Raw genomic sequence first — 27478 nt, 5'->3', positions numbered from 1 at the left:
GAGCTCGCAGCGGCTAGCGAAATAAAGGCGCTAATAGTTTTGTTCCTAACTTCGTCAATAGATAGAGTTGCCTTGAATTTTAAACGCACCATCGTTTGATGCGTTTGTCATGTCTTTAATTTTTGTTTGTTTGTGCCGTATGCGTTCCTATACCATTCATACGATTGCGATGAAATTTTGGTGAGTTGTTATGCGCATGCCTGTGAAGGTTTCTGAGACGGTATACCTATTTTGCAATAGTTGGAGCACGAATTGTTTCAAAAAATGTGTTTATTTCATATTATATATGAGCATTTCGTCTGTTTTTGTTGTATAAGTGCGCACGCATGACACAATTTATTTAAATATAAAAGAGAGACAGAGATAGAGTGATTTTATATATATATATATATATATATATATATATATATATATATATATATATATATATACACACACACACACACACACACACACACATATACATACATATATAGTGAGATAGAGAGATAAGTTGAGATAGCGAGGTATAGAGAATGAAATGGGTGTATATATATATATATATATATATATATATACACACACACACACACACACATATACATACATATATAGTGAGATAGAGAGATAAGTTGAGATAGCGAGGTATAGAGAATGAAATGGGTTATACAAAGAGATATATAGATGTATAGAGCTATATATATATATATATATATAGAAGAGATAGAGAAAGGGGAGGTATATATGTAGATATAAAGAGATAAATAGAGTTAGAGAGATACATGGATTTATATAGATGTAGATTGTTGGATTTGTAAATAGTGCTTACCCTAGATTTATGTTAACTAATTCAAGTGTTGGACGCTTCAAAATTCAAATATGGCGCCATTTCGCTGCCATTAACTCAAGCGATCCTGGTGGCCATCAGGAAAGACTCAGTGGTTCGTCTGGTACCGGCGTCATCGGACGTCCGGCTATCGTTTTTGACTTTCATGTTATCTGGTAACAGTTTCAGTACGAAACATTTGGTCCTCCGGGCCGGATCAATCCGCTAACCGCGATTACTGAGCTATCGGGCTCAGTTCTAGTTACGTGGAGAGATTCGGAGTGTTTGTTTGCGTCGTTCATTGTACCGAGTCTCCTTTGTCCGTCGTTGCCCCGCCATAAAAACGTGAACGGGTTATCATCTTAATGTGCTATTAGCTTCCCCGTGGAAGGGAAGATAACAACTGAGTGCTAAGGGAAGATAAGAACTGAGTGCGTAAGGGAAGATAAAAATTGCCTTTATCACACTGACGGTGTTGGTGCTGACGAAGCCTTTTGTGTCGTGCCGCACTATTATTTCTTATCTTTCCACGGTAACCAGATACTGATAATGACCGGTCTGCTATAAGATTGCGTGTTTTCTAAGACTGGCGGTGAAATATGACTTTGAATTATTAAGTAGACCGTTAACATAGATTTTGCCAAGTCTTTGTTCGGCATTACTACACATATCGATACAAAATCGATTCGCAGGACATTGAAAATCGATTATTTGAACACTACTCGGTTTAGAATCGATTTTAGTTATAAAATCGATTTTATAAACACCACTCGGTTCAGAATCGATTTTTTGCTGAAAAATCGTTTACATTTAAATTTTTAGTTGGTGCTTCCATTTTTGACTGAGTGTACTTAAGTAGAATAAACACAACCATGACTGACAGTGTTTCAGCTCTGGAGCGACGTCTGGAGCGTGCCGAAAACCGATTACAGCGTGCCGCGGATCTGGCCAAAAGGGTTACTACAGACACTTCCAAGCAGTCATTATTCTTTGCAACCTGTCGGGACTTATCTCAGCTTCGTAATGGGTTTGAAGATGACCATTTGGCTTATGAATTGGCATGCAAGGAGCAAGTTGATTTTGATGACACAAGGCATACAAGTAGGCTAAATCACTTCGACGATCTTTATTATGAAGTTAATGCAATCTGGGACACATTAGTGCAGGATTCTAAGAACCGGAACAAGGAAACACGTAATCAATGTGCAGCTGGGTCGTCACCCCGTCTGCCAGCTATTGATTTACCCCACTTTCAGGGTAATCCAACAGAATGGCTCAGCTTCTCAAATCTGTTTGAGGCTCTAGTTGTAGACAACAGAAGTCTCACCAATGTAGAGAGACTATCTTACCTAAAGTCATCTTTGTCTGGTGACGCGTTGGCAGTAATTCAGGCATTACCCTTGACTGATTCGAACTATAGTATTGCTTGGGAACTACTGTCTAAGAGGTACAGTAACAAGCGCTTGATTGTTTCATTGCACATTGAAGCAATTATGCAAATACCATCTGTGTCATTAGAGGCCCCAGCATCAGTGAATAAGATGATGTCTCTTCTGGCAGAGCACATTGCGGCATTACGAGTGCTGGATGTCAATGTTGAAAAATGGGACCCGCTGTTGCTGCATATCATTGAAGCTAAGCTGGATAAGGTTTTGCGTAACCAGTGGGAGCTGTTTATTAATGACAAGGGAGCAGAGTTACCCAAGCTTACCGAGTTTTTGTTATTTTTAGAGGGTTATCGCCGTGCAGCTGAGTCACAGCTAGTGACGTCTGGGAAAACCTTTAAGAGCAAGTCGTCTACTTATTCTAAGCCAGCTTCTAGATATGTGCAACATCAGTCATTCGCAGGAAACACTGTTTCCAAGTCAGTGAAGTGTGTCATATGCAGTGGACCTCACGAAATCTACCAGTGCCCCAAGTTCCTTGAGTCATCCCCAAAGGAAAGGTATCAGATGGTGAGGTCAGGAAACCTCTGTTTGAACTGCTTGCGAACGTCTCATCATGCAAGTGCATGCCTTTCGTCTTCTCATTGTCGGTCTTGTGACTCTCGACATCACACACTACTTCATTTTAGTGACATGCGACCACAGTCACCAGACCATGATGGTGTGAATGCGTTGTGTGCTTCAACTCCTGGACAATATTTGGCTGCATCCGAACTGCATAATCAAGATAGTCCATCTACGATTTTGCTGTCCACTGCACTCATAGAAATTCCAGTCAGCTCTGGCAGGACTCACACAGTTCGAGCACTCTTGGACTCTGCCAGCCAATCCAGCTTCATGACAGAAGGTTGTGTGAAGAGGCTAGGCTTAATACGTCGAAAGGCAGCTCTGCCAGTCTACGGTGTTTCCCAGGTACCAGTGCATGTCGCTAGGGGAGTAGTTGACTGTTTAGTGAAACCAGTTGGTCAGGAGGGTCCGCGATTGTCACTCACTGCCTTCATTTTGCCTAAGATCACTGGCTCACTGCCTACAACACAACTGAACCCTCATTCATGGGATCATCTTTCCCATTTGCAACTAGCTGACCCTCACTATGCACAGCCTGGGCCTATTGATGTGCTAATTGGGGCAGATCTGTTTCCCTATGTGCTGAGCGGACGCACACTAAGTCTCAGTACCCAGGTCCCTGTAGCGATTGACACTGTCTTTGGATGGGTAGTGATGGGGAGAGTACCCACATCTGCAGTATCGCTCAGTTGTGTATCACTTCATTCTATTACACCAACACTTGACGACACAGTTCGGCAGTTTTGGGAGGTGGAAGAGGTTATTGTACCCCCAAAGCCTTCCTCTGAGGACATTCGATGTGAACAGATCTTTCTCGAGACTTGCAGAAGAGATGAGAATGGTAGATATAGTGTTGCCTTACCTTTCAAGGAGCCTTCACCTCATTTTGAGGAATCACGTGTTCAAGCACTAAAACGTTTTCACTACCTTGAACGCAAGATGAACAAAAACCCTCATTTTAAGGCATCCTATGTAGAATTTATGTCAGATTACATTGACCAGGGTCATATGTCAATGGTTCAAGAACCCCAGTTGACTACACCGTCGTTTTATATTCCGCATCACGGAGTTTCGAAACCAGACAGTAGTAAAACAAAGTTACGTGTGGTCTTTGATGCATCGGCCAAGGACAGCAAAGGAACTTCTCTGAATGATCAATTACTTACGGGACCCAAACTGCAGAGAGACATAGCTGACATTCTTCTCTCATTTCGAGATCATGCAGTTGCATTTACTGCTGACATACGACAGATGTACCGTCAGATTCTAGTTCAAGAGGAATTCCGCGACTGTCAACGAATTCTGTGGCGACCATCTGATGATGGTCCAGTTTGTGAGTACAGGCTCAACACTGTTACCTATGGCGTGTCATCTGCACCCTACCTTGCTATCCGCACACTCCATCAACTGGCTGCAGATGAGAAAGATAGATTCCCTCGGGCATCATCAGTCCTCCTAAAAGACACGTATGTTGATGATGTTGTAACTGGAGCACCCAATGCACGTGATGCTATCTCATTGCAAAGAGAGTTAATTGACCTCCTCAAGGCTGGTGGTTTTCAGTTGCGAAAATTTGCCAGTAATGATTTATCTCTGCTCTCTTGGCTTTCCGAAGACTTGGTGCAGGGCAGCAAGGCTCTCCCCTTGGACAACACTTGTGGACTTCCCACCGTCAAAATATTGGGTCTGCAGTGGCAATCTGAAGTGGATGCATTCGCTTACAATGTTCAACCTACTTCCTCGACAGCTACGAAGCGGAGCATACTGTCCGACTTGGCGCGAATATTTGACCCTCTAGGTTGGCTGTCACCTGTGGTCCTGCTTGCAAAATGCCTCATTCAGCACTTGTGGATTCGATGCATAGATTGGGATGACCCTCCTCCTGCCGACATCCTTGCAACGTGGCAGCGGTTCCAGCGAGAGCTTCCTAGTCTGGCTAGCATCACTATTTCAAGATTTGTCCCAGTGACCCAAAGAGAACTCTTACTAGAGATCCATGGATTCTCTGATAGTTCGGAGCAAGGTTATGCGGCAGTTGTTTATCTCAGAGCCACTTCACCTGATGGCTCAGTATCTGTATACCTTCTGGTTGGAAGGTCAAAGGTAGCCCCAATTAAAAGAGTGTCATTGCCTCGCCTGGAACTCTGTGGTGCTTTGCTGCTTGCTCGCACAATGCATAGAATCTTGCAAAATTATGGACCTCATGTGAACCTAGACCAAATATTTGCCTGGACAGACTCTACAGTTGTCCTCCACTGGATCCGTGGATCACCTCATAAATGGAAAACTTTTGTTGCAAATCGTGTCGGCCAAATCCATGACCTTGTCCCAGCAAAGCACTGGAATCATGTGTTGTCAGACAGCAACCCGGCTGATTGTGCCTCTAGGGGCTTGTTTCCAAGTGAGATAGCTGACCACTCGCTGTGGTGGACCGGTCCATCATGGCTGTATAAGCCACCAGAGGAATGGCCACAACTCACCGGCTTGATGGACAGCATGGACGAAACAGTGATGGAACAACGGATCTTTACCTTGCATAGTGTCAACCCTCTGGCAGACACTACGCTGCTGGAAAGGTTCTCATCTTTAAGCAAGGTCAAACGCATTACGGCCTATTGTCTCCGCTTTGTGCAACGTTTGCGCTTCAAGAAACTTCCCCCCCGTAGTCCACCAGATGCTAATGAGCTTAAAGATGCCATGATGGTATGGGTTCGTTTAGCCCAGGCTTCAGCATTCGCATCTGATATCAAAGCTCTGCAAGCTAACCAACCATATCGGGGTCCACTCTTCAAGCTGTCTCCCTTCTTGGATCCTGCTGGCATTCTCAGGGTGGGCGGACGTTTGGAACTATCAGACTTGGCTTACAACCAACGACATCCAATTCTACTGCCCAAACACCACAGATTGACAGACCTTGTAATTGACCACCTTCACATCCATCTGATGCACTGTGGTCCCACCATACTACAGTCTGCTGTGCAACGTGACTTCTGGATTGTAGGTGCTCGGGGCCTCATTCGTCAACGGCTGAAGAAGTGTACTTTATGCTTTCGAGTTCGCCCTGTGCCTCGAAACCCACCCATGGGTAATCTTCCAGTCGATCGTGTCACACAAGCCAAGCCATTTCTCAAGACAGGAGTCGACTATGCTGGACCCTTTAAAATCACCATGTCCCGACTGCGGAAGGCCCGCATCCAGGATGCCTACTTGTGCCTGTTTGTATGCTTTGCCACCAAGGCAATCCACTTGGAGCTGGCCTCTGATCTGACGACAGATGCTTTCATAGCTGCCTTTCGCCGTTTCTTGTCTCGTCGGGGGCGATGCTCTGACCTTCACAGCGATTGCGGGACTAACTTTGTCGGTGCCAGTCGCTTGTTGACTGGACTAAGAGCCTTCATGTCAAGCAAGGATACACATGACTCCTTTGCTCAGTCGCTGGTTGAACACCAAGTTACCTGGCATTTCAATCCCCCATCAGCACCACATTTTGGAGGCCTGTGGGAGGCAGGTGTAAAGTCTGTGAAGTCTCTCCTCATAAAGAGTGTAGGTGCTCAGGTACTCACTTATGAGGAATTATACACTCTCATGACACAAGTGGAGGCCATTCTCAACTCACGGCCTCTGTGTGCTCTCTCAAATAATCCAAACGACATGGCTGCTCTGACACCCAGTCATTTTTTAGTCTTGGGGCCTCCTGCACTAGTGCCCGAACCAGATTTGTCCCACCTCAAGCTAAATCGTTTGTCTCGATGGCAACTCATCCAGCAAGCGCATCAGTCATTCTGGAAGCGCTGGCACCAGGATTATCTACAACAGCTGCAGCAACGACCCAAGAGCCTAACTGACCAAGACATCCTCAGTGTTGGCACCTTGGTTCTCATCAAAGATCCGAATCTACCACCATTGTGCTGGAAGTTAGGCCGTATTGTGAAGACTTTTCCTGGCTCAGATGGTGTCGTGAGAGTGGCTGAGGTGAAGACCCAACAAGGCACCTTTCTACGGCCTGTGGTGAAGCTGTGCCCGTTGCCCGCCCAATAAATGTTTAAAATATGCATTTTGGTGGGCGGTATGTTGGATTTGTAAATAGTGCTTACCCTAGATTTATGTTAACTAATTCAAGTGTTGGACGCTTCAAAATTCAAATATGGCGCCATTTCGCTGCCATTAACTCAAGCGATCCTGGTGGCCATCAGGAAAGACTCAGTGGTTCGTCTGGTACCGGCGTCATCGGACGTCCGGCTATCGTTTTTGACTTTCATGTTATCTGGTAACAGTTTCAGTACGAAACATAGATAGAGAGAATATATATTTAGAGATATGGATAGATGATTTGTATATGTGTAACTACTTCAAACATATTACAAAACAAAACTCAATGAGGCATTACAATGCATGCCCAGCATTAGATAGATAATGGAATATTTTCAGTATTAGTAATCTCTTATTTTTCAGCTTTTTTTATATAGAGTCTAGATTACATACAGACCACCAATTTTTAGATATATACAGGTAAATAACTATACACTGGCAGCACGTCTGTTGGGATCTGAAAGTGATATAAATTATTTTGCAAACTTGACATTCAAATTAAGAAGGCAATTACTAACTACATCTGATTTCGAAAAAGGTCCCCTTCACCCTGTGTTCATCCCGGGCAACGCCGGGTACTGCAGCTAGTGTAAAAATATATATAAAAAAATTACATTATGTATTGATTTTTGGAAACTTAAGTTTGTGAAACAACCAGTTATAGGGTAGAAGGTTTCAACACCATAGTTAATATTTTTTTTAATTTATTGCACATTATTTTATCTTTTGACCCTTGACACCTAAGATTTGGATTCGAGGGGTACCGTATATTCAAGGTACTCTCTGATATTCAAATTCCAGATTCAGATTTGAGAAAATTGGGATATGACCCATAACTAAAATAAACAAAGTGGGAGAGTTTCCAGTGCTTAAGAGCTTTAGCTCTGAGGGACTCCTGAAGTTCCCTCTGGAGAAGGAAGGAGATGAAGGCAGGGACAGTTTGGAGGCAACTGCTGCTATATCTTTTAGTGAAGTGTTGAATAGCTGAGTTTGTCTGTAAAGGCAGGGTCCATTTTTTGTGGCCTGCCATTCATGAAGTAGGACATTGGTTTCTATAATGGTTCCAGAATAAGAGTTTGGGTCCTCAATTTTGTCCCTTACACTGAAAAATGATGAAACACTTGAAAGTAACTAAATCTGTAGTTAGCTTTACGGAAGTATCTAATTATAGTGTGGAAAAAAAATAAAGAAAACATTTAAGTAGTTTCTTTAGTAATACTATACTGTTGCCAAGCACAATTTATTTAGTCAGTATTACCAAAATGAAGATAACAGAATTATTTGACACAATCAGTTCTAAAAAATAAAAATAATAATAATAATTACACAAAAACAGATGGTTGAGGCTTGATATGGCAGGCCAAGTTCATTTTTTTATTAACTCATCTATAATCATGTGACGGTGCCCAGAGAGCCACGAGATGCAGTACCAGGCAGTCTCCAACTTCACTGGAGTGACGTCATCCCTTGCAGCGTGCAAGGACTCTAATCCATCAGGCAAATTACAACAAAGGTTATGCGCCTAAGCTACGGACTGAGTGAATTTGGCTGTGAGTCTGTACTAAATTGTAAATGTGTTTGTGGTGAGCAAGTATTGTTCTGAATGGCTGTACATCATGGTCCAGCAACGTTTTTATGTTAAAATATTATGATTGTGATTAATATTAATTGTGGCCCATCCATTAAGAAAAGTAATGTTTCTATGTTAATTCCATCTTTATATTTGTTGTTGAGGATTAAGGCATGACTCAGGAGCAAAATGTATCATCGGAAGCCCTACAGTACCAAACAAGTCTCATGTATAATTTTGTTTGTATGACTTACTATTTGCAAAATAATAATCGCATGTTGTGGAATGAGTTGTGCTGTTTATCACCCTCTTCTTTCCTGAGGTCCTGTTCGGCCTGTTCACAGTTTACCAACACGCAAAAACAGAGATTTTTATTTTTAAAATGAAATTTATCGCAGTTCATTGCCATAAATGGCTTCTGGACAAAGTGGTGGAGAGGCAAGTTCTAAGAGTTTGAAACATAACAAACCAAATAAAACTAAAAAAAAAATTGTTGAATATTTTACTTCTTTATCAGAAATATGTACGTAAATGGCAAAATGTTAAACGTGCCTCTTGTTCTGAAAACTCCAATTCGTAGCCTATTTTCAATTATATTTTACATACTTTTTGAACAGTATTGTAATTAAATATTATAACCAAGGTTAATATTTTTTTTTTTTTTTCATTTCTTTCAAATCAAAATTCAATTGAAGTATAACCAACTACAGTTCTGTTACTACATACTGAGTTTGCAGTGAGGTATAACTTGACATCAAGAAAATTGAAAAAAATGGTTTACTGTTATTTTTAAACTATGTCAATTTGTTATGCTAATTATTATAGTTCAATTAGCATTTAAGAAATTCTGAAACCACTTTTAAGAAAAACATTTGGCTACTATGTTGTCTAGTTTATTTCAAATTAAATTACAAAAACAACTTTTGTTGCTTATTAATTAATATAGCCTTGCTACCTGAAACTTTATCTGTGAATGTTGTTTATTATGTTGCATTCTGAATGGCAATACAAGAAAGCAAAATATCTATTGGACTTCGAAAACATTTGATCACCATAATTCTCTATTTTCACACCCCTAAATCCAGCAAACAATGGATTTCACCTTAGATAAAAATATTGTTTAATACACAAAACAAAGATTTTGGGAAACTACGTGGAAAAAAATTACGTTCATCTTATGGAGAAAATGGTGGGACTGAAACATTTGTCTGTATTAGATAGGAAATCGTAATGTGCAGGATTGTCTTAAAAGAGTTTTATTGTGATTACTTTATTTTCCCTTCATAACTATCACACCACCTGACTGCAACTTGGAAACCTTTGGCAAGATCATGTTTACTATCAGTGGTGGCCCTTGATTTAGTGGGCCCCTGAGACATTTGATTTTTCAGGGCTCTAATATTACGTAGGGGCCTTACCGGGGGGCTTGCGGGCTATAGAATAGCTCCCGAATGACATGGGCAGGAAAATTTTAAAAATAAATGTTTCAAATCTATGTTTTATCTTAAGAAATATTGATGTTCTTTCTAGAAAAATTATATTCGGGTTAGTTTTATTAATGCTAATGATCAAATTCTGGTGAATTTGCCTCTTTATATCAGGAAATAAAATCTTTGAAGGTTTTTACTACACAAAATCATGAAAACTCTTTTCCCCTTAATGTCCTTATTTCTCACAGAAAAACTAGACAAAAAAATACCATAAGAAAGAAAATGGCTGGCACGGGGCCCTGATAGAGGCAGGGTCCTAGGCCGTTGTCTGGCCTTGGAGCCGCGCCTCTTTACTACCGACACACAGTGCTCAGAATGTAACAGCAAAAACGTCATGCGAATTTTATGCGAGAATGTTGTTTTCCAAATTTGGACGGCCTGAAATAACAGTGCGATAACTGCGAGTGTGATGAATATGCAATAAAACACGGTATTAATGAGCCTGTTTCCCCCAAACAATTCACTCATCACCATGGCGACCTGATGAGCCGAACATCGAAGAGACATTAAGCAGTAGTTCTTTAGTTCACTCATGGGCGTCGCAAGGATATATTTATTGGGGGGGGACTTCAATTGATTTAGTTGTTTGAGGAATATCCACCCCCTGGAAAAAAGCGGGGGTTCCGGGGGTCCTCCCCCGGGAAAATTTGGGGTTTGAAGGTGCAAAAAAGGTGGTTTTTAGGCATTTTTCTTTCCTAAATATTCTAATTATAGTTGGTTGCAATACATATATAATTTATTTTTTATAAAAAATATTTTCAGAGAAAAAATTTGTGAAAACACGGTTAACATATCTGCTGGTGCTATATCCACACAAAATCATTAATTTAAACATCAGGAGAAACTACGAAACTACGAAACTGAATATATTATTGGAGGGGACGAAATTGAAGAGTTTTATTATCGGGGGGGACGTGTCCCCCCCGTCCCCCCCGGTTGCGACGCCCATGGTTCGCTCACTCCGGCCTGCGTGAGGTAGCGTACCTGCGCGTCGCCCTGCACGCCCTCTCCGCCGGCCGTGCCCTGCGCGGCGTGCGAGTGAGGGTCGGGGGCGGCCGCGTGGCAGTGGAGGGGGGTGCCGGCCACCACCTTCACCTTGAGGTCGTCCGTCAGCTTGAGCACCAGCCGGTCGTCGACGAAGTGCAGGCTGCCGTCCAGCGGGCTCAGGGAGAGCCCGGTCGGCCACTGGAGCTGGGCCTGCGACCACGCTCCCTTCACACACGCTTCCTTCTCACAGGCACTCGTGTCCCTTGCCAATCTCATGCACGATTTGTTGCAAACAGTCTACGTTAAACTGTTGTAGTATATAATTGAAACTGGGACGTTATTTTATGGACATCCTGTATTTTGTATAGTAACACACCAAAGCAAAATGCAACATCTATTTGCCTTAATTTTCAAAATTTTTCTATTCAATTTGAAAATATTTGACCACCAAAATCCACTATTCGCACACCCATAATTCTGATGAGCAATGGAATTCACCTTAAATAAAAAAATAATTTGATATAGGAATCAAAAATTTTGGGAAACTACATGTAAAAAAAATTACATACATCTATTGAAGAAAATGGTGGGACCGAAACATTTGACTGTATTACATGGGAAAACGTATTGTGCGGGATCATCTTAAAAGAGTTTAACTGAAATTACTGTATTTTCCATTCATAACTATCACACTACTTAACTAGAACGTGAAAACTGTCCTGTGACCTTTGGCAAGGTCATGTTTTCTTTCAGTGGTGTTATTTGCATTTGGGAAATGCTTGGAAACGGCCATTTTTTCCCCACATGACTATAAATAAAACATTGCAAAAATCTTTTGTAAATACAGAAATAGTGGCACACTCATCAATAAGTATAAGGTAAACAATTATTCAACATTGACTAAGCCTATTCATAAAGCCATTCTGAAAGCTGCAAAATCAAAATCAATCTTCTCTATTATAAATTGCTAATAAGAAAAAGTTTCTGTATGGAAAACTGGTAACCCAACTAGTAAGCTCAGCAGTAAGAGAAAATTGCTAGAATTGATTAATGTTTTCCATGATTTCCAATTAAAATATTTATGTAAATTATTGTTAGAACAAAGCATGAATGAAATATTTCCAAGCTTATTTGCACTGATGAATTTTGTATTCTTTAACATTCTCCAGCACATGGGCTGGGAGGAAACACCCGGTTATTTCATGTGGGCAGCTGCAGATGACACGAAATTTACATTAGGCCATGGATTTCTTCTTCAACTAGCATCTAAAACCAGAGAGCCTTTTAGGATGTTCTGTGCCCCTAAAAGTACTGTTTTCTAACAATAATAACTTAATACCATTATACTCAATACAGTTAGTTGTTCTTGTGACAATAAAAATATATTTGCACAAAAATGCAAACTGTTGCAATCTTACTTATCAAAACTTACATCCTATTCATTACAAGTTCCAACATGATAAAGTAGAAGTCTTATTTGTAAAAGTTTACTTAAAATGTAAAATTTGGAAAAGTCATTGTACTGAAATTAAATTTAAAATAATTTGCTAAAAAAATGTGGTCCCTTGCAAAATGTGGCCCATGGTTTTGCCAAACTTTGCCGCCTCTAAACGCTAGGTCACGTGGTTTCTTAAACCAAGAAAATGATATAATAATATCTGTCTTACAAGCTGTGGCTAGTATTTAAAAAATCCAAAATGGCAGGATTTGATAACAATGTGACATGGGAAGTATCTGGATGGAGTCGTCACCTGCTGAGCAGGAATGGCTCCTTGGCACGGGATTGGCGTCCAGTGGTTGTGGTGTCCGTGATGACCGACCAGAGTGTGGATCATTCCTTGAGGATCAACTGCACGGATGTTTGTGCCATCAGCGATGTACATGGTGTTGTCTGCTGCTATGGCCAGACCTGGAGCCAAAAATGTTACTAGGTTATTTCAACCCAAGTGAACACATACCCAACTTACAAAGTATACAATTGAGTATTTTCTTGAACCACACCCTAATTATGACACGTTCCAGGCTGATTCTTGTCTTCTGCACATTGCTTACAATTTGTCAACGAAAAGGTAAAAATCTGTTGTGAACATTGATACACACATTTATGAACAAGTGGTAACCAAACAAATATTGAGTTGCATGACTGCAGAGAGGGTTCTTATTTTTTAGGTGTAATGCCAGTTTTTTTGTCTTTCTTCTTAATGCAGAGGAAAAGCTGTAGGAAAATAGTTATGCCAGTTGCGACACTATCCACCTAATTCATTCACAGCGTAATGCAGGCTTCCTTGCACGATTACTTCTACATTACTAGGCGTATGGATATCTGCCCTGACATGCAAATAGGTTCAGTCCTATCTTGGACCTTAACCTATCACCTGGGCCATAGACAGGATACTGTAAAGGAGGTCCAGTATATATATTATATAATTTTTTTATGAATCAGTTACCTTTATAATTGGATTTCATAACGAAAATTGATCATAACACTAAAATCTAAAGAAATAGTAGACTTTTAGAACACCAGCGTTTAATGATTTTGCCTGAGGTAAAAAAATTGTATGTTTTAATTCATATATAATTGTTTTTAATACTCTGTTCTTAAGTAAGTTGTTTCATGATTTTGTTAAAACAAGTCAAAAAAAAAAAAAAATATATATATAAATGTTATTAAATACATGAAACAAAGGTCAAGTTTGTATGAAAGACATGCTTACAGTAACACTTCCGCAAACCGACTTTAGACATGGACTACCTGGAATCACAATTCCTGCCGTTTCTGTGTACGCGCCATGTCGGGCTATAATGGGGAGGAAATACCTCATTGTAGCCCACTAAGGAATACAATAGTCCTTCTAAAAAATAAATATCTCTCTAACCTTATAGTATAGCTAAGTTACTGTCATTTTGTCTTAGTTTTTTTTCTTTTAAAATTTATAAATTTGGAAGGGAGGCTTTTTACCATTAAGGTAAGTTAGGGGAGAAGCATTGTATTGACACAATTATGTTTCCAAAGTAGACTATATTTAATTCCGTTTTGCAAACAGATTTTTATACGTATTTCTTTCATACAAACTTGACACGAGTTTTACCTTTTTTTTTAATAACACGTATTATTGACTTGTTTTAACAAATTCTTCAATTTATTGAACAATGTATTAAAACAATCAAATAAAAAAAAACACAATATAAAATGTTCAGTTCTATTTTCTCAAGCTTAAATTTCTGTGTGTAAACGTTGGATTTCTAATAATCCACAGTGACTATCAATTTTCTTTTAGAATTCAACGCTGTGACAGCGCCACGCACCTTTGGGGTGGGAGAGCTTGGCGTCACGGGCGGGTCCCTCGTCGCCGCAGTGCGTCTCGTCGCCCGGGATGCAGCGCTCCCCGGAGCCCACCACCGGCTCGTAGTTGATGGCCGGCTCCTGCACCTGCTCCAAGGACAGCGCCCGCAGCACCTGGTGCTTCTCCGCGTTGGAGATGTACAGGTGTCCGTCGGCCGGCGACACGCACAGGTGGTACTGGTACGACACCTGCGTCGTGCTGCAAACACACCGGCACGTCCGTGCTTCGTGCCCCTGGTCCGGCCGGCTGTACACATCTGCTGCCGACCGTCTGTGCTCAATGGCCCTGCCTACCTTGATAATGGTTGGCGTGACCCGCTGATTTTTCACAATATCGCTTTCAAATAAAAACTGCACTGTGCATTGCAAAGAGAAGAGCAATTCTCAACAAAAAAAAATGTACAGTCTGTGCACAAAATTTGAATATTGATATCACTGGTTCACTAATAACTAATAAGTAACCTGATGGCATGGATTCTTACTGAGTACACTATGAAGTAGCCCACAATATTGAGTTCGTTAAGACTCTAATGACCTTGATGCCAACCTGTCCCACAAAAACTAGAGTTTTCTTTTTTTAGTCAGTCCCAAACATAATTCATTGCTGTTATTAATTTTAAAAGTTGTGCCTTTTGGTCTGTTTTCAAAGAATTTTTAAGCCGAAATATGGCTCATTAATATATATACTTTTTTATAGAAAAGGAACATTGAACATGACTGTAAAAAATTGATTTTAATTCTGAAATACTAAAACTTATATAATATTATTAATTGAAAATTATATGAAGTGTATTCTAATCCCAAGTTACTGTACACCAATCCCTGACTTAACATGTCTTCAAATTGCACAAATTAATTTAGTGCGATTTTAATTATACTGCCCTGGTCTCGAATAGGACGTCTGAAAATTTCAGTTAGCATGAAATCGCCACGGGCAAAAAAAAGTCAGTTTTGATGCCAAAAAGTCTGCTTCAACTCAGTAAACAACAGATGTGGCCGTGGCATACAGATAGCTATACGAAGGAGGAAAGACATGCGTGCACAGGTCTGAATACACTATTGGATGTTGTACAAAAATCAGCTATGGCAAGTTCAGTTGCAACATTTGAGTGTAGATAACCAAATGTTTTTACTTCCGTGCATATGCCGCCGGGCCGTACTGCCTGAACACAGACCGGACTGTGATAAACTCAGCCTAGCCAGTGGCAGGGAATTTGCACGCGCAAACACAAAGCAACATCTACCCATTCGTCTGCCGGTAACTGTACATGCGCAAGCACCTGCAGTTGGAATCGTAGTAGACTCATGGCTTCCCAGTGAGAGCGTAATGTATCATATTCAAGTATTTGAGACAAAACTATAAGTATTATGGCATGCAGAATGTCATGAAGGTCACATTTATGTTGATCTCACTTTAGTTTTAAGCAAGTCAACTGTGCGCACAAACGTACAAAATAAGGACTCTATTAAACATTTATATAAATCTGATGCTGTTGGTTATACTAGCAAGAATATATTTGACATTAGATACTGGAACAGAAATGAATAGATGATTTACATGGAAAAGGTTGTTAAATTAATGGTGCAATGAAAAAAAATTACGGAACGGACAGGATTGGTGTGAACAAAGCGAAGTTAGGCGAATAAGCACTTAAATTTTGGAAAAATTAAAATGTAAATATCCGGACTGTAATATCATTTTCATTAGCAGTAAAGGATGGTTTGGAAAGTTTGTGAAAAGGTACGGACGTGAGTTGAAGATCACACCCGGGCGAGAAAGTCAGTCAGCCGACTGACGATGGTACCATAATCACTTTTCTCCCATTACGCGGTGTCATATTTTCATGCAAAGTATTCAAAGGTAGGCTTATAAAGATAAATGGTTTGACATATTTATCATTGAATTATTCTACACATTTATATTACGTAAATAATATTTCCCTACACATTTCGAAACACATTAATTAAATTGGCCTTGCTATTTATGTAGACTAATGATTCAGAATACATGATTTTGAATAACACAAAGATTTTTAGGAATGCATTAGTCGTGCTACCTGAGAGATTGGTTTATCTTGGAGAAAAATTGCTATCAAAATTGTGAAAAAATTTAGCTGTTTTAGGGCTACAGATTTTCCTGCTGAAAAATTGTAGCTGAATTTCATTGGGCAGTGAATGACTCTGACTTTGGCTAAGTGCGATTTTCTATACTTAGGCAAAGAAACTAGAATCCATCCTACAAATATTCTGTGAATGTTCAGGAAGTACCACAACACTGAATATAAAATATTCATCTGTTTGTGTTGAAACATTAGACAATGTTTTAATATAATGTAAAATTATATTCATTTCATCAGAATTGAGTCTTTAGATTTGATGTTAAAGGCTATAATTGCTAAACTGAAAAAAAAAAATAAAACTACATTATTCTAATATACCGTATTTACTCGCGTAAAGGCCCCCCTTTTTTCCCCAAATTTTGACTCCAAAAAAGGGGAGGGGGCCTGTACGCGAATTTGGAGGAAAAAATAGATTTTTCTTTTCAAGTTGTGCATCTTTGTTCGAATGAGGTAGGCGGGGGAGGCAGCGACGCGGCAGGAGGGAGAGAGAGGCAACGACTCCGCAGGGGGGAGAGGCAGCGCTATGACAGGGGGGGAGAGGCAGAGGCAGCACTTAGCTCGGAGGGGAGAGAGGCAGAGGCAGCGCTTTGGCAGGAGGGGAGAGAGGCAGAGGCGTGGCTTAACCTCCCTCCTGCCAGATAGCCAGCCAACCAGACAAAGGAGTGTTAGAATCCTTGACCCACTTCCCTTCCTCCTTCACTTCCCCTCTTATTATTCGACAACACTCCACATCAACACAGCGGCAGCGCGCGAGTCCAGCTTTCTTTATCTTTATGTCGTTTGAGATAGGACTAACTGCTTACGTCTGGCATGCCTCACGACGGTCCTACCTTTGAATATATATACTGTATAGAAGTCGCGAGTGGATAGGATTTACTCTACGTCTTTCAGAAGCGTATGATGAGCAGCTTGGGAACTTCACCGCTGCAGTGCGCTGCAGTAATGCCCTGTATCGTCTTAGTTGTTATTTACACGTTAGAGCGCAGCGCTGTCGCCCGCTGTCATTCCCCGCACCCCTCATCCATCATTCACTGCAGCTCAACGTCGTTCAGCGGGAGGGGGAAGGGGCGTGTGAAGAGTTCGACACTTGTCCGCCAGGGACCACCACGAGTCGATGCTCTAGAGATGGTGGCGATTGCAGTGGTGAATTAACCAACTACCTCAAAACCGTATTAGAAATTTTAACCTGGGCTGGCGACTTCTATACAGTATATATATTCAAAGGTCCTACTGAGAACGGACAAACTATAATACCAGTCTCTCTATCACTGCCGCTTAAAAAATCACCTCCCACCGCTCACAATACATGGCTTGTTGTTTGATGCATGCCAAGCTGCCCTGCCCTCAGATAAACCCAGAAAAACACGTTTTTAAATTTTTTCTCAAAAATGTTTACAAAACAAGGAGGGGGGCTTATACGCGGGCGGGGCCTTTACGCGAGTAAATACGGTAACTTCTGTGAAGACCAAAAATGTTGTTCCTAAAGAAAAATTGTTTTATTAAAGTGAACAATGATTACCTGAGAGATTACTGTATTATGTACGTACATATTTCAATTGGAGTAGAAAGGGAAGTAATGTGATTATTATTTCTATAATTGATATACAATTTTGAATGTTTTGTAAAATCTCATACTTCACATTGCTGCCAAAAGATTACAGGCAAGAAATCTTATTTGTCATTAGAAAACTTGGGGTAAAATGGTAAGTCCTTGTCAACAGTGCCATTCAGTGGTAAAAACATATCGTACTACTGGAGGTAAGTGTACCCTACCATTGGCTGTGAAATATTGTGATAGAAAGTATTTCAAGAGCTGAGTGTTTATGCAAGATGTCTAAAATAATGCAAAAAAAAAATTGTTTTAATTTCTTGACACTTCCACTGTTTTTTTAAAACACAAAACAATGAACTTAATGTGCCAGGAGTATTCAAACTACAAAGAGTTGTTGGTAACTGTGATCACAGAGGCATATTGTGCAAGTGGCAAGGGTGGCGGTGGTGGTTAAATCACAACCCTCCAGCATGACTTAAATAAATGAGAACCTAGTTGATACCCAAATTGTTCGGAGTTATAATCTTGAAGTGCATTTATTGCCTTGGGCCTCTATGCATTAACATCTATTTGTACAATGTACAACTGTACCTTTACTTTACTTTTACCTCATCAATTTTTTTCACACTTTTTTTCAAGTGTAGCGTGATGGGAATTTGAATAATTTCATACTAAGCTAAGCTCGAAGATAAGTTTATCTAGACATAACATCAGTACTATGGGAAATATATTTGTGGTATAAGCAACAGAAATATCTTGTAAATTCGTAACTTGCGAGGCTCCCACAGGCGGGCAGTACCTGAGCTGCAGCACTGTGTAGACACTGCCCTCGGGCGTGATGCGCCGCACCAGGTTGAAGTCCCCCACGTAGATGCTGCCGTCCGGCCCGCCGGCGAGCGCCACGGGCGTCAGCAGCCGGCCGTCCTTGGCCGAGCCGTTGCAGTCGGCGCAGAGCAGCGTGCGCTGCAGGCCCGTGCCCATCACCACCTTCACCGTGCGCGGGTACTGCTTGAAGTGCAGCGTCGTGCCGTCCCCTTTCTGCAGGATCCCTGCACACGCGCACACACACCGTTCCACCGTTCAAGCCCACCTGCGCCTCTGCTGCAAGGGAGCGGACCTTGACCCACTTCCAGTGGCGTAACCAGGATCTGTGTATGGGGGGGGTGTTAAGAAGCATGCCCCCCCCCCCCCCCGTATTAAAGCGGGGGGTCCAGTATTTTGTTTGAAGTAAGTTTATATAAGTTTAGAATGAAGTTGCCCTCTGTCTACTAAAAAAGAATGCTTGAATATTAATGAGCTCAATATTATATTAATTATAAAAAATATAATTAATTATTTACTGAATCCATAGGCAGAAAAAAATTCTGATTGGGTGAAAGAAAATAAATGTCAATGAAAACAAGTAAGGCTACATAATAACTTATGAAACAAAACTCACAAAAAACTGCAGGAACAAAAACAGTAAAAAGTGTGAGTTGATGCTAGCTTGGACACTTGACAAATCAGCACGCATATTTACTTCTGCAATACACACAGCTGTCAATACATTACCTCGTCATGAGCTGGGAAGTTGCTCAAGCACATCATACTGAGCTGGTCAGCTTTTTAAATTGTACAGATTTTATAACTGGAGGCAAGATTTTATGTTTTATTTTAGGGCCAATTTCATTTTTAAAACAGGTGATTTTGTGATATTGTTTTTATTTGTTATGAATTATGTTTATTCATAAATATAGCACCATTTTCAACAAATATGCCCTTAACTTGTTCAATGATACTTACTTTACCTAAACAATGTAATTTTGACTGATACATGATGCTCTTTTACAATAAAATAATTTGTAATAACAATAAGCATGTAAAACTACTGGGAACAATACAAATAAATTAGCAAATATATGTGCATTTTAAAAATATACCAATACCATAATATAAAAATGAGTTACTAATAGCATTTGCAATAAAAAAAAATTATTCTAATATATTTTGTAGGTACATACATTTTGGTACTAACGCCACGCTAAATAATTTACATTCATTGAATTATTATTATATATATATAAATATATATATATATAAATATATATATATATATGTATATATGTATGTATATATGTATATATATGTATATATATATATGTGTGTGTGTATATATATATATATATATATATATATATATATAGATAGACATATATATATATAGACACACACAGCGAAACCCCTTATTTACGTTACCGTTATTTACGTTTTCCCTTTATTTGCACTATATTCTTTAGGTACCGTTTAGTTCCCATTTAATCCAACACAATACTTTCACGCGAACTACGTCTCAAAAATTGAATCCATCCCGCTATTTACGTCACGTAACAACCATAGTAGGCCTAAAAACATTGTGAAAAACGTACTTTTATAGTCGGCAGTGAACATTTTAAATCGCAAAATATAAATATTTTATAACATGAAAAGTTGCTTTTATTTCTAACCATATAATAATTTAAGCCTAGGCGTGTAAAAGTCCGAGTAATTATAACAGGAGACAATCTAAAATGTACTAGACAAAAACGTAAACTCACGAATGTATAAACGTTCTGATACTATATTTATGTCACAACTTAGCCGAAATACTGGTACGAGACATAAACTTCACAAGATAAAATGAGCAGAGTCTTGGTAACTGTTTTATACGTATTTTATAATTTCGGAAGTATTGTACAGTTGACACATATTTTTTAAACTTACCATTTATTTCTGAGGATCGTAAATAATTAATTATTGGTATCAAGACATCAAGATGAACGTAAACTTAAACATGTCACGGCAGCGAGAAAACTGGTGCGTATACCAATAAACTGGTATTAGAACTGGACAAAACTGGTACACGGGAGGAGGAGCTTATATTTTTTTCCGCTAAGCTCGCATCTATTGGCTGGCTGCTGATGGAACGTCACGAGTCTGGGCGGAGCGTTGAGTGAGTTATACTGCGCATGCGCAGCTCAGAGAACAGAGAGCCGCGCCATAACAACAGCTGATTGAGTACGATGACCTTTCTCCACGCACGGTGCGCTATTGACGGAAATTTTCAATTTGCGGCCCCTTTTTTAAAATTTTTTTACTTTGGTGCAATGCGTATGTGTAATGTAGCCCGTATTTGTTATGAATGCTGCAGGATGCGACTGTATTTTAATTAACTTTAACGTATTTCTTACTTTTCCCTTTATTTACACTTTCCCGTTTTATACACTTTTTTACTTTGTCCCCATGAAAAGTGCAAATAAGGGGTTTTGCTGTATATTACAGTTTGCGAGAAAATTAGACATTGTCTGCTTCTGGATCAATAATATCTTTGTACATGCAAGAATTCTGATTAAAATTATATTCAAGAAGCACAGATATTTACTGGTTTACACGAAATTAAGTGAAAATATGGTTCCAAACTGGCCTAGCATGCCTCATTCGAGCATGCAGTATTTCATTATTATTTAAAACTAACTATTCTTTAGTTATAAATAGGGACAAGATTATATGGTGAATTGCAATAAAGACAAAATAACACCATGTCAGTACACCATATAACACAAAATTGCAAGTTTATATATATATATATATATATATACAGTGAAACCTCATTAATACAAACCTGAGGGGACAGAAATTTACCCACTTTGTAATAACGAGGTTTGTAATAACCATACTTTAACATATAATTCATACATTATGTCAAAACAACCAAAAAAAAATATTTAATTACCGATTTTAAAAACATTTCAAGATATGTAGATAGTACATAGTTGTAAGACAATACGATTATATAAAACAAGAAATATGTTATGTAGTACATACCTGCATAAGAGCATTCTCTTAAGTAAAAACATGTTTCACCTAAATAAAATAAAAAGTCAAAAAAGTCACAAATAACACAAAATTATTTACAGTTATGTATGGCATGTTGCTTCAATTTATTACACACATCTAGAGGATCACTGAGCAGAGTTAGGTGAAAAAAATGAACTGATTTTGGTTTGCTTCTCATTGTTTTTGAACACACTTTGGACAAAGCCACACAGTTGATCAAAGGCTTTGATTGTTTCGGTGTCAGTATCGCTGCACTGTATTACTGTTTCCAGTATGTTCAGAGCTTGCAAAGCTTCAGTTTTTTTGGGCAGTGTAAGTGTGGGTGGCTCTTCAGAATCTATTGTTTCCGTGTTAACTTCACCACAATCAATGGTGTCACAGTCCATCACCTCAAAGTCATCTGGCGTAGGTGATGTTAGAAGACAGTCATCTACTTGCACAAAACTGTCAAACGGTTTACTGAAATTTAGTTTATTCTGAAGAATGTCCCATTCCTCACCACCATCCTCAGCACTGTCGCTAGTTTCCCATGGAGGTAGGCTAGTTGTGGCACAACTACCACTGGGAACAGGCATGTTGGGTCTGAAACTACCACAAGGACTGCATTTCTCTGTAGCATTTGGCAGTTCAGAGACTGAAGTTTCTTCATTTGTGGCTACTGCTGGGACTAACTTCTTGAAACAGTTTTGTATCACTGTAGGCTGAATGTTATCCCAAGCCATACATATGTTTCGAATAGCATCCAAAACATTCCATTTTGTTAACGGTTTCTTGGCATCCAGGCGACGGATGAGAAATTGGACAAGTCTCTTTCTGTATATCTTTTTTAAATTATTAATAATTCCTTGATCGAGAGGTTGCAAAATGCTGGTGGTGTTGGCAGGTAAGTACACCAACTGAATGTTTTCCAATTTCAGTGACTCAGAAGAATGAGCTGCACATCTATCAAGGAGAAGAAGAATCTTTCTGTTCCTGATAGCCATTTTTCTGTCTAACCGCAACAACCAATCACGAAAGATTTTAGAGGTCATCCATGCATTTTGGTTGGCTTCATATTGGCATGGGAAATTAGTTACACCCTTAAAGCAGCGTGGTTTCAAAAACTTTCCTATAACCAAAGGTTTCATTTTGTCGCTGCCATCAGCATTGCAACACAATGCAACTGTGATACGCTCCTTGCTTCTCTTGCCACCATGGCAGGGCTCCCCTCGATAGGCCATGGTATGGTCTGGTAAAAGGTTATAAAATACACCAGTTTCATCCATATTGTATATGTCTCTAGGACTGTACTGGTTTATAGTATTTTTTGATATTTCCATCCACTCTTCAACTTTCTGATTATCAACATCCGCTGATTCACCACACACACTACGGAAAACCAAATTGTGTCTTTGCATAAACCTCTGCAACCACCCATTACTGCATTTGAAATCATCAACTCCACTTTTCAATGCCAACATATCAGCTTTTTCTTTCATGATAGGCCCAGATAGAGGCAAATTTTGGGACCGCGAATGATTAAACCAGTCCAGCAATTTCTCTTCAAGTTCGTCGTACTTAGCGCCGCGCATACGTTTTCGTCCTTTCAAACTCCCTCCTTTCTCATGGTGCTCTTTAATCTTTGATTCATTTTTCATTATTGTCGATAATGTTGACAATGGGACATTGAACTCCTTTGCAATACAACTTTTGGTTTTTTCGCCTAAGTTTACTTCCCGTATAAGCAGCAACTTTTTTTCAATTGTTAAATCATTTCTTTTTCGTTTGTTTTCCATTTTTGGTTATGTTTATAACTTCGCCGAACGTGTACGTTAAAGATACATGTTACACTGGTACGAGGCAAAAAATAAAAATATATTCTTTAAAATAATAATACGAAACAAATTAAGCTATGCTAATCATATGAGATCACGATTTCAAAAGAACATCTACACGACCAATAAGACGTAGCACAAACAAATTTATAATTTTCGAGACTGAGACTACACGTACACGATTCAAACTTCAATCAATATGGCGACGTCACTTGTTCGTTGTTCTGTTCTTTCTATTCAATGACCTCGCTGAGATACTAAATATTAATTGGTTATGGCAGAAAGAAAATAATATGATTTCTAGGAGTTTAAACCATATTCAACAGTGTAATTTCTGTACTTTATTTTATCTAAATTTCGTTTGATATTTTCTTTGTGAACTTTTTAACGGCCTAATGATGGCAAAACTGTTGTTTACTGACATGGCCGATGTACACTTTTCTAACCACGATAATAGGAAGCACGTATTATTTTGGAAGTTATTTGTGTAAAATATAGTAATCTAGTGGAATTATATTCTATATTATTTATTATTCATGTGTGGAATTCGTAAAATATCGCTGTGCAATAATGGTTTATACTGTGTTTGAGTACGTATTTTTATTTTAAAATGCCATTAATATGATCTATTTTTGGAGTTACCGCGCACGTTTTTTAAGACTAAAATACAAAGTAACTTTGTATTATCAGATATTAAATATACACGAAAACAAGCTTTTGGCCACAATGGAACTTCGAATTACATAATATCCGGTATTTCGTAATAAACAAACGTCTTAACGATGAAAATCCTATTCATGTTGCAGGGACTTTAAACAGGTTTGTAATAACGAGAATTTCGTATTAACCAATATCGTATTAACGAGGTTTCACTGTGTGTGTCTATATATATATATATATATATATATATATATATATATATATATATATATATATATATATATATATATATATATAAAGATTACGTATTTGTAATCTGAGTTGAGGTTTGTTAAATATGCTGATAAATTTCACGATTTTTTGTTGCATTTCTGTGTTTTTATGGCATCATGGTGTATTAGTGAAAAGTCATTAATATGAAATTACTTGATGGGTAGGGTAGTGTATTGCATCTTAAAAGTTTCATCTTGAAAATATTTGTCAATAAATTTTAAAAACCTTAACCTTGGATTTTTTCAAGCTTCATACATACAATTATTTGAAACGCCTACCTTCAAGGAAGTTATAGTGATGATGGATGTCGAGGCTCCAACCACCAACATCAGATATGTCGACATCAAATCCTTGCAGCATCGCCGTCTGAGTCTCCCACACCACTGCCGGGCAGCTGGAGTACTCGTAGCCTACGGATATCTTGGCCTGAGCCACTCCATACACCTGCCGCATGCAGAAGATTGGCACTGCAGTTGGCGACCCTCCCACTCACGTCTAAGGTTACATATCACTACTGTGTTAGGGCCGTCACGATGTGCCCAGTCGTTCGGGGCTAACCAAAGATTCATTTTACACAGAATGAAATGTGATTATGTACTTTGGGAAATTTTTAATAAATAATAATACTAGTGAGTTTTATTAAAATTACATTTTTTTGATTTTGTTTGATTGTTTCAAAAACCTGCTGTTCAAATATATGTAATGTAAAAAAAATTAGTGTACTTAATTGGTAATGAAATTTAATTATGGTTATAAAGGCTTGCTTTTATTGTAAACCTGTCAAAATGTGTCGCCGATTTATACATGTATAAGGTTAATTAGGACTAGAGCTGGGCCGATGCCGATCCCCGATCGTAATAATCGGCCGATTTTGTTAATTTTGCCGATCATAATGATCGGCAAAACGTAGCCGATTATTTGAGCCGATCATTGGTATCCTACTGCAAACTTATAACATTGAATAATTACCTATATCTAACGAATTTCCATGTTTGTTTACGGTACTTTTCGGGAAGAAAATTCAATTATTCATCGAAAAATAATAGGATTTAATAATTTAAAACTAACCGCACACGAAAAAAATATACCAATTAAAGAGTTTTTAGATGGGTGATTCATATTTTTTGCAAAGTGATTATATTAAATGCTCTGCAAATATAGTTATTGTATCTGTTTTGTATATTAAATGCTCTGTAAACATTGACTATTTATGACTTGTATCTGTCTTGTCTTGTATCTATCTACATATGTATATAAGTCCCACTTTTGTTTTTATTTTTTAATATATGTTATATAATTTAATGTATCAAAACTGTATATTAATTGCTACTGTATATGATTTGCTGGTAGCACCATGACAAAATATCCGCTGTACTGAATTTGAGTTCTGTATGTGAGTGTCCTATGTGTTTTGTATTGACAACTCCCCTTCAGGCTGCCTGGAGAAATGGAGGCTTATAAATAAAAAAAAAAATAAAAAAATAAAAATAAAAAAATAGCATATGTTTTATAAACATTGAACAGTTACATACCTAAGTATCAATTTCCACGTATATTTACGGTACTTTCGGTAAAATAATTTTCCATTATACTATTTGCAAAGTTATTTATCATTTACGAACCGAAAACTATGTATTTGTTTACCATTTACGGTTAATATTACCGCAATGGCGAATGGCGACTGTTGTTTAGGTTGGTTATGTGACGCCAGAGATTAGAGTGACGCGCGTCGCGCGACGGAAATCGTACAGATTAATAGCGCTAGTAGTCTTGTGGTTAGTCTACCTCTTCGGGAATTCATCTATTTAGTTTTTTCTCGCTAAATATGGCCTATTGAAAGTTTTGTTTAGCGAAATTAATATTCTTACCCTGTTTAGCGGGAAATAGAGCTTATTTTTCTTTTGTATAAAAACCTGGTTGATGAAGAGTTTTGTTCCCCATTTAGTGGTACAGTAGAACCTTGTTAATCCGTGACGCGCTAATTCGGGAATCGGATAATCCGGGACGATTTAAAAGTGCAGAAAAAAAAGAGAATCTAAAATTGTCAGAGCTTAAAATTTACGTCACGCGGGCCGGTGGCCGGCAAACACTGCAAGCCATCGCGTGGGCCGTCAAACTCTGCTACGCTGTTTGTACCGACCCTTTGTGTCGCCCCCCTTTCAGCTGTCACATTTGTCACTCTTTAAACTTGAGGGGATGTCCTGACTTCTGCTTGTCTCCCGTTTGTTTGAATGTTGTTTCACGTGCTGCTGAGTTACTTTCCGCCCGCCAACGCACAGCAGGCGCCTGGCGAGTGACGTGTCTGGCTGGCATTCGGCTGGTCGAATGAAGGGAGGGGGGTGGGGGGCTACCCAATATTTATGTGTGCAAGGTCAGCACGATCTTATCTTTCTCTCTTCGGCTGTTGTAAATGACCGTGAACTAATGGCTAGGCAGTGCCGTGTTTTTTTAAGCAGAGACACTAATTCGAAGACGACCCTTACCGTGAACGGATTATCCGGGTTTATTATTAGTATTATTTTTTTTTTACAGAATTTAAATTATCCGGGCATCGGCGGGTCCCAATTAACATGAATAATGGGGAGTTTACTATTTTTATCCATCTGCTGCCAAGGCGCAGTAAGCCTCAGGAGATGTTACATCACATGACCTTGGCCTTAACCCAGCTGCACGCTGGTGTCTAAGAAGCTTGACAAGACCTTCCGGGCTTATAATCGCTAGTCCGTGAAATTCGATAATCCGTGATTATCTTGGTCCCGACCATTACGAATTAACGAGGTTCTACTGTATTTCGTATTCACAAATTAACTTACAATCGGGAATGATTGAAAGTTTGTTGGCGGCACTGGGGGGAATAAAATTATCATCGCTGACGTCTACCGGCACACACGGATTACAGAATGACGGAGTT

At 39.1% G+C, this 27478-nt stretch overlaps 1 protein-coding gene across 1 annotated transcript in view; it reads right to left on the bottom strand.

Moving 5' to 3' along the window:
* LOC134531692 (teneurin-a) overlaps positions 1-27478 on the bottom strand; it is a 1284829-nt gene that overhangs the window by 63514 nt on the left and 1193837 nt on the right. The window contains exons 16-20 of the mRNA XM_063367503.1: positions 24846-25011; positions 18768-19017; positions 14260-14495; positions 12705-12862; positions 10951-11163 (exon numbers count right to left, since the gene is read on the bottom strand). Coding sequence (XP_063223573.1) covers positions 10951-11163; positions 12705-12862; positions 14260-14495; positions 18768-19017; positions 24846-25011 — 1023 coding nt within the window. The remainder of the gene's footprint in view (positions 1-10950; positions 11164-12704; positions 12863-14259; positions 14496-18767; positions 19018-24845; positions 25012-27478) is intronic.

This window comes from Bacillus rossius, chromosome 5, assembly GCF_032445375.1.
Source record: "Bacillus rossius redtenbacheri isolate Brsri chromosome 5, Brsri_v3, whole genome shotgun sequence".
In the NCBI taxonomy this organism is placed as follows: domain Eukaryota; kingdom Metazoa; phylum Arthropoda; class Insecta; order Phasmatodea; family Bacillidae; genus Bacillus; species Bacillus rossius.
The sequence above is the reverse complement of the archived record's forward strand: the minus strand, read 5'-3'. Positions and strand labels throughout refer to the sequence as shown.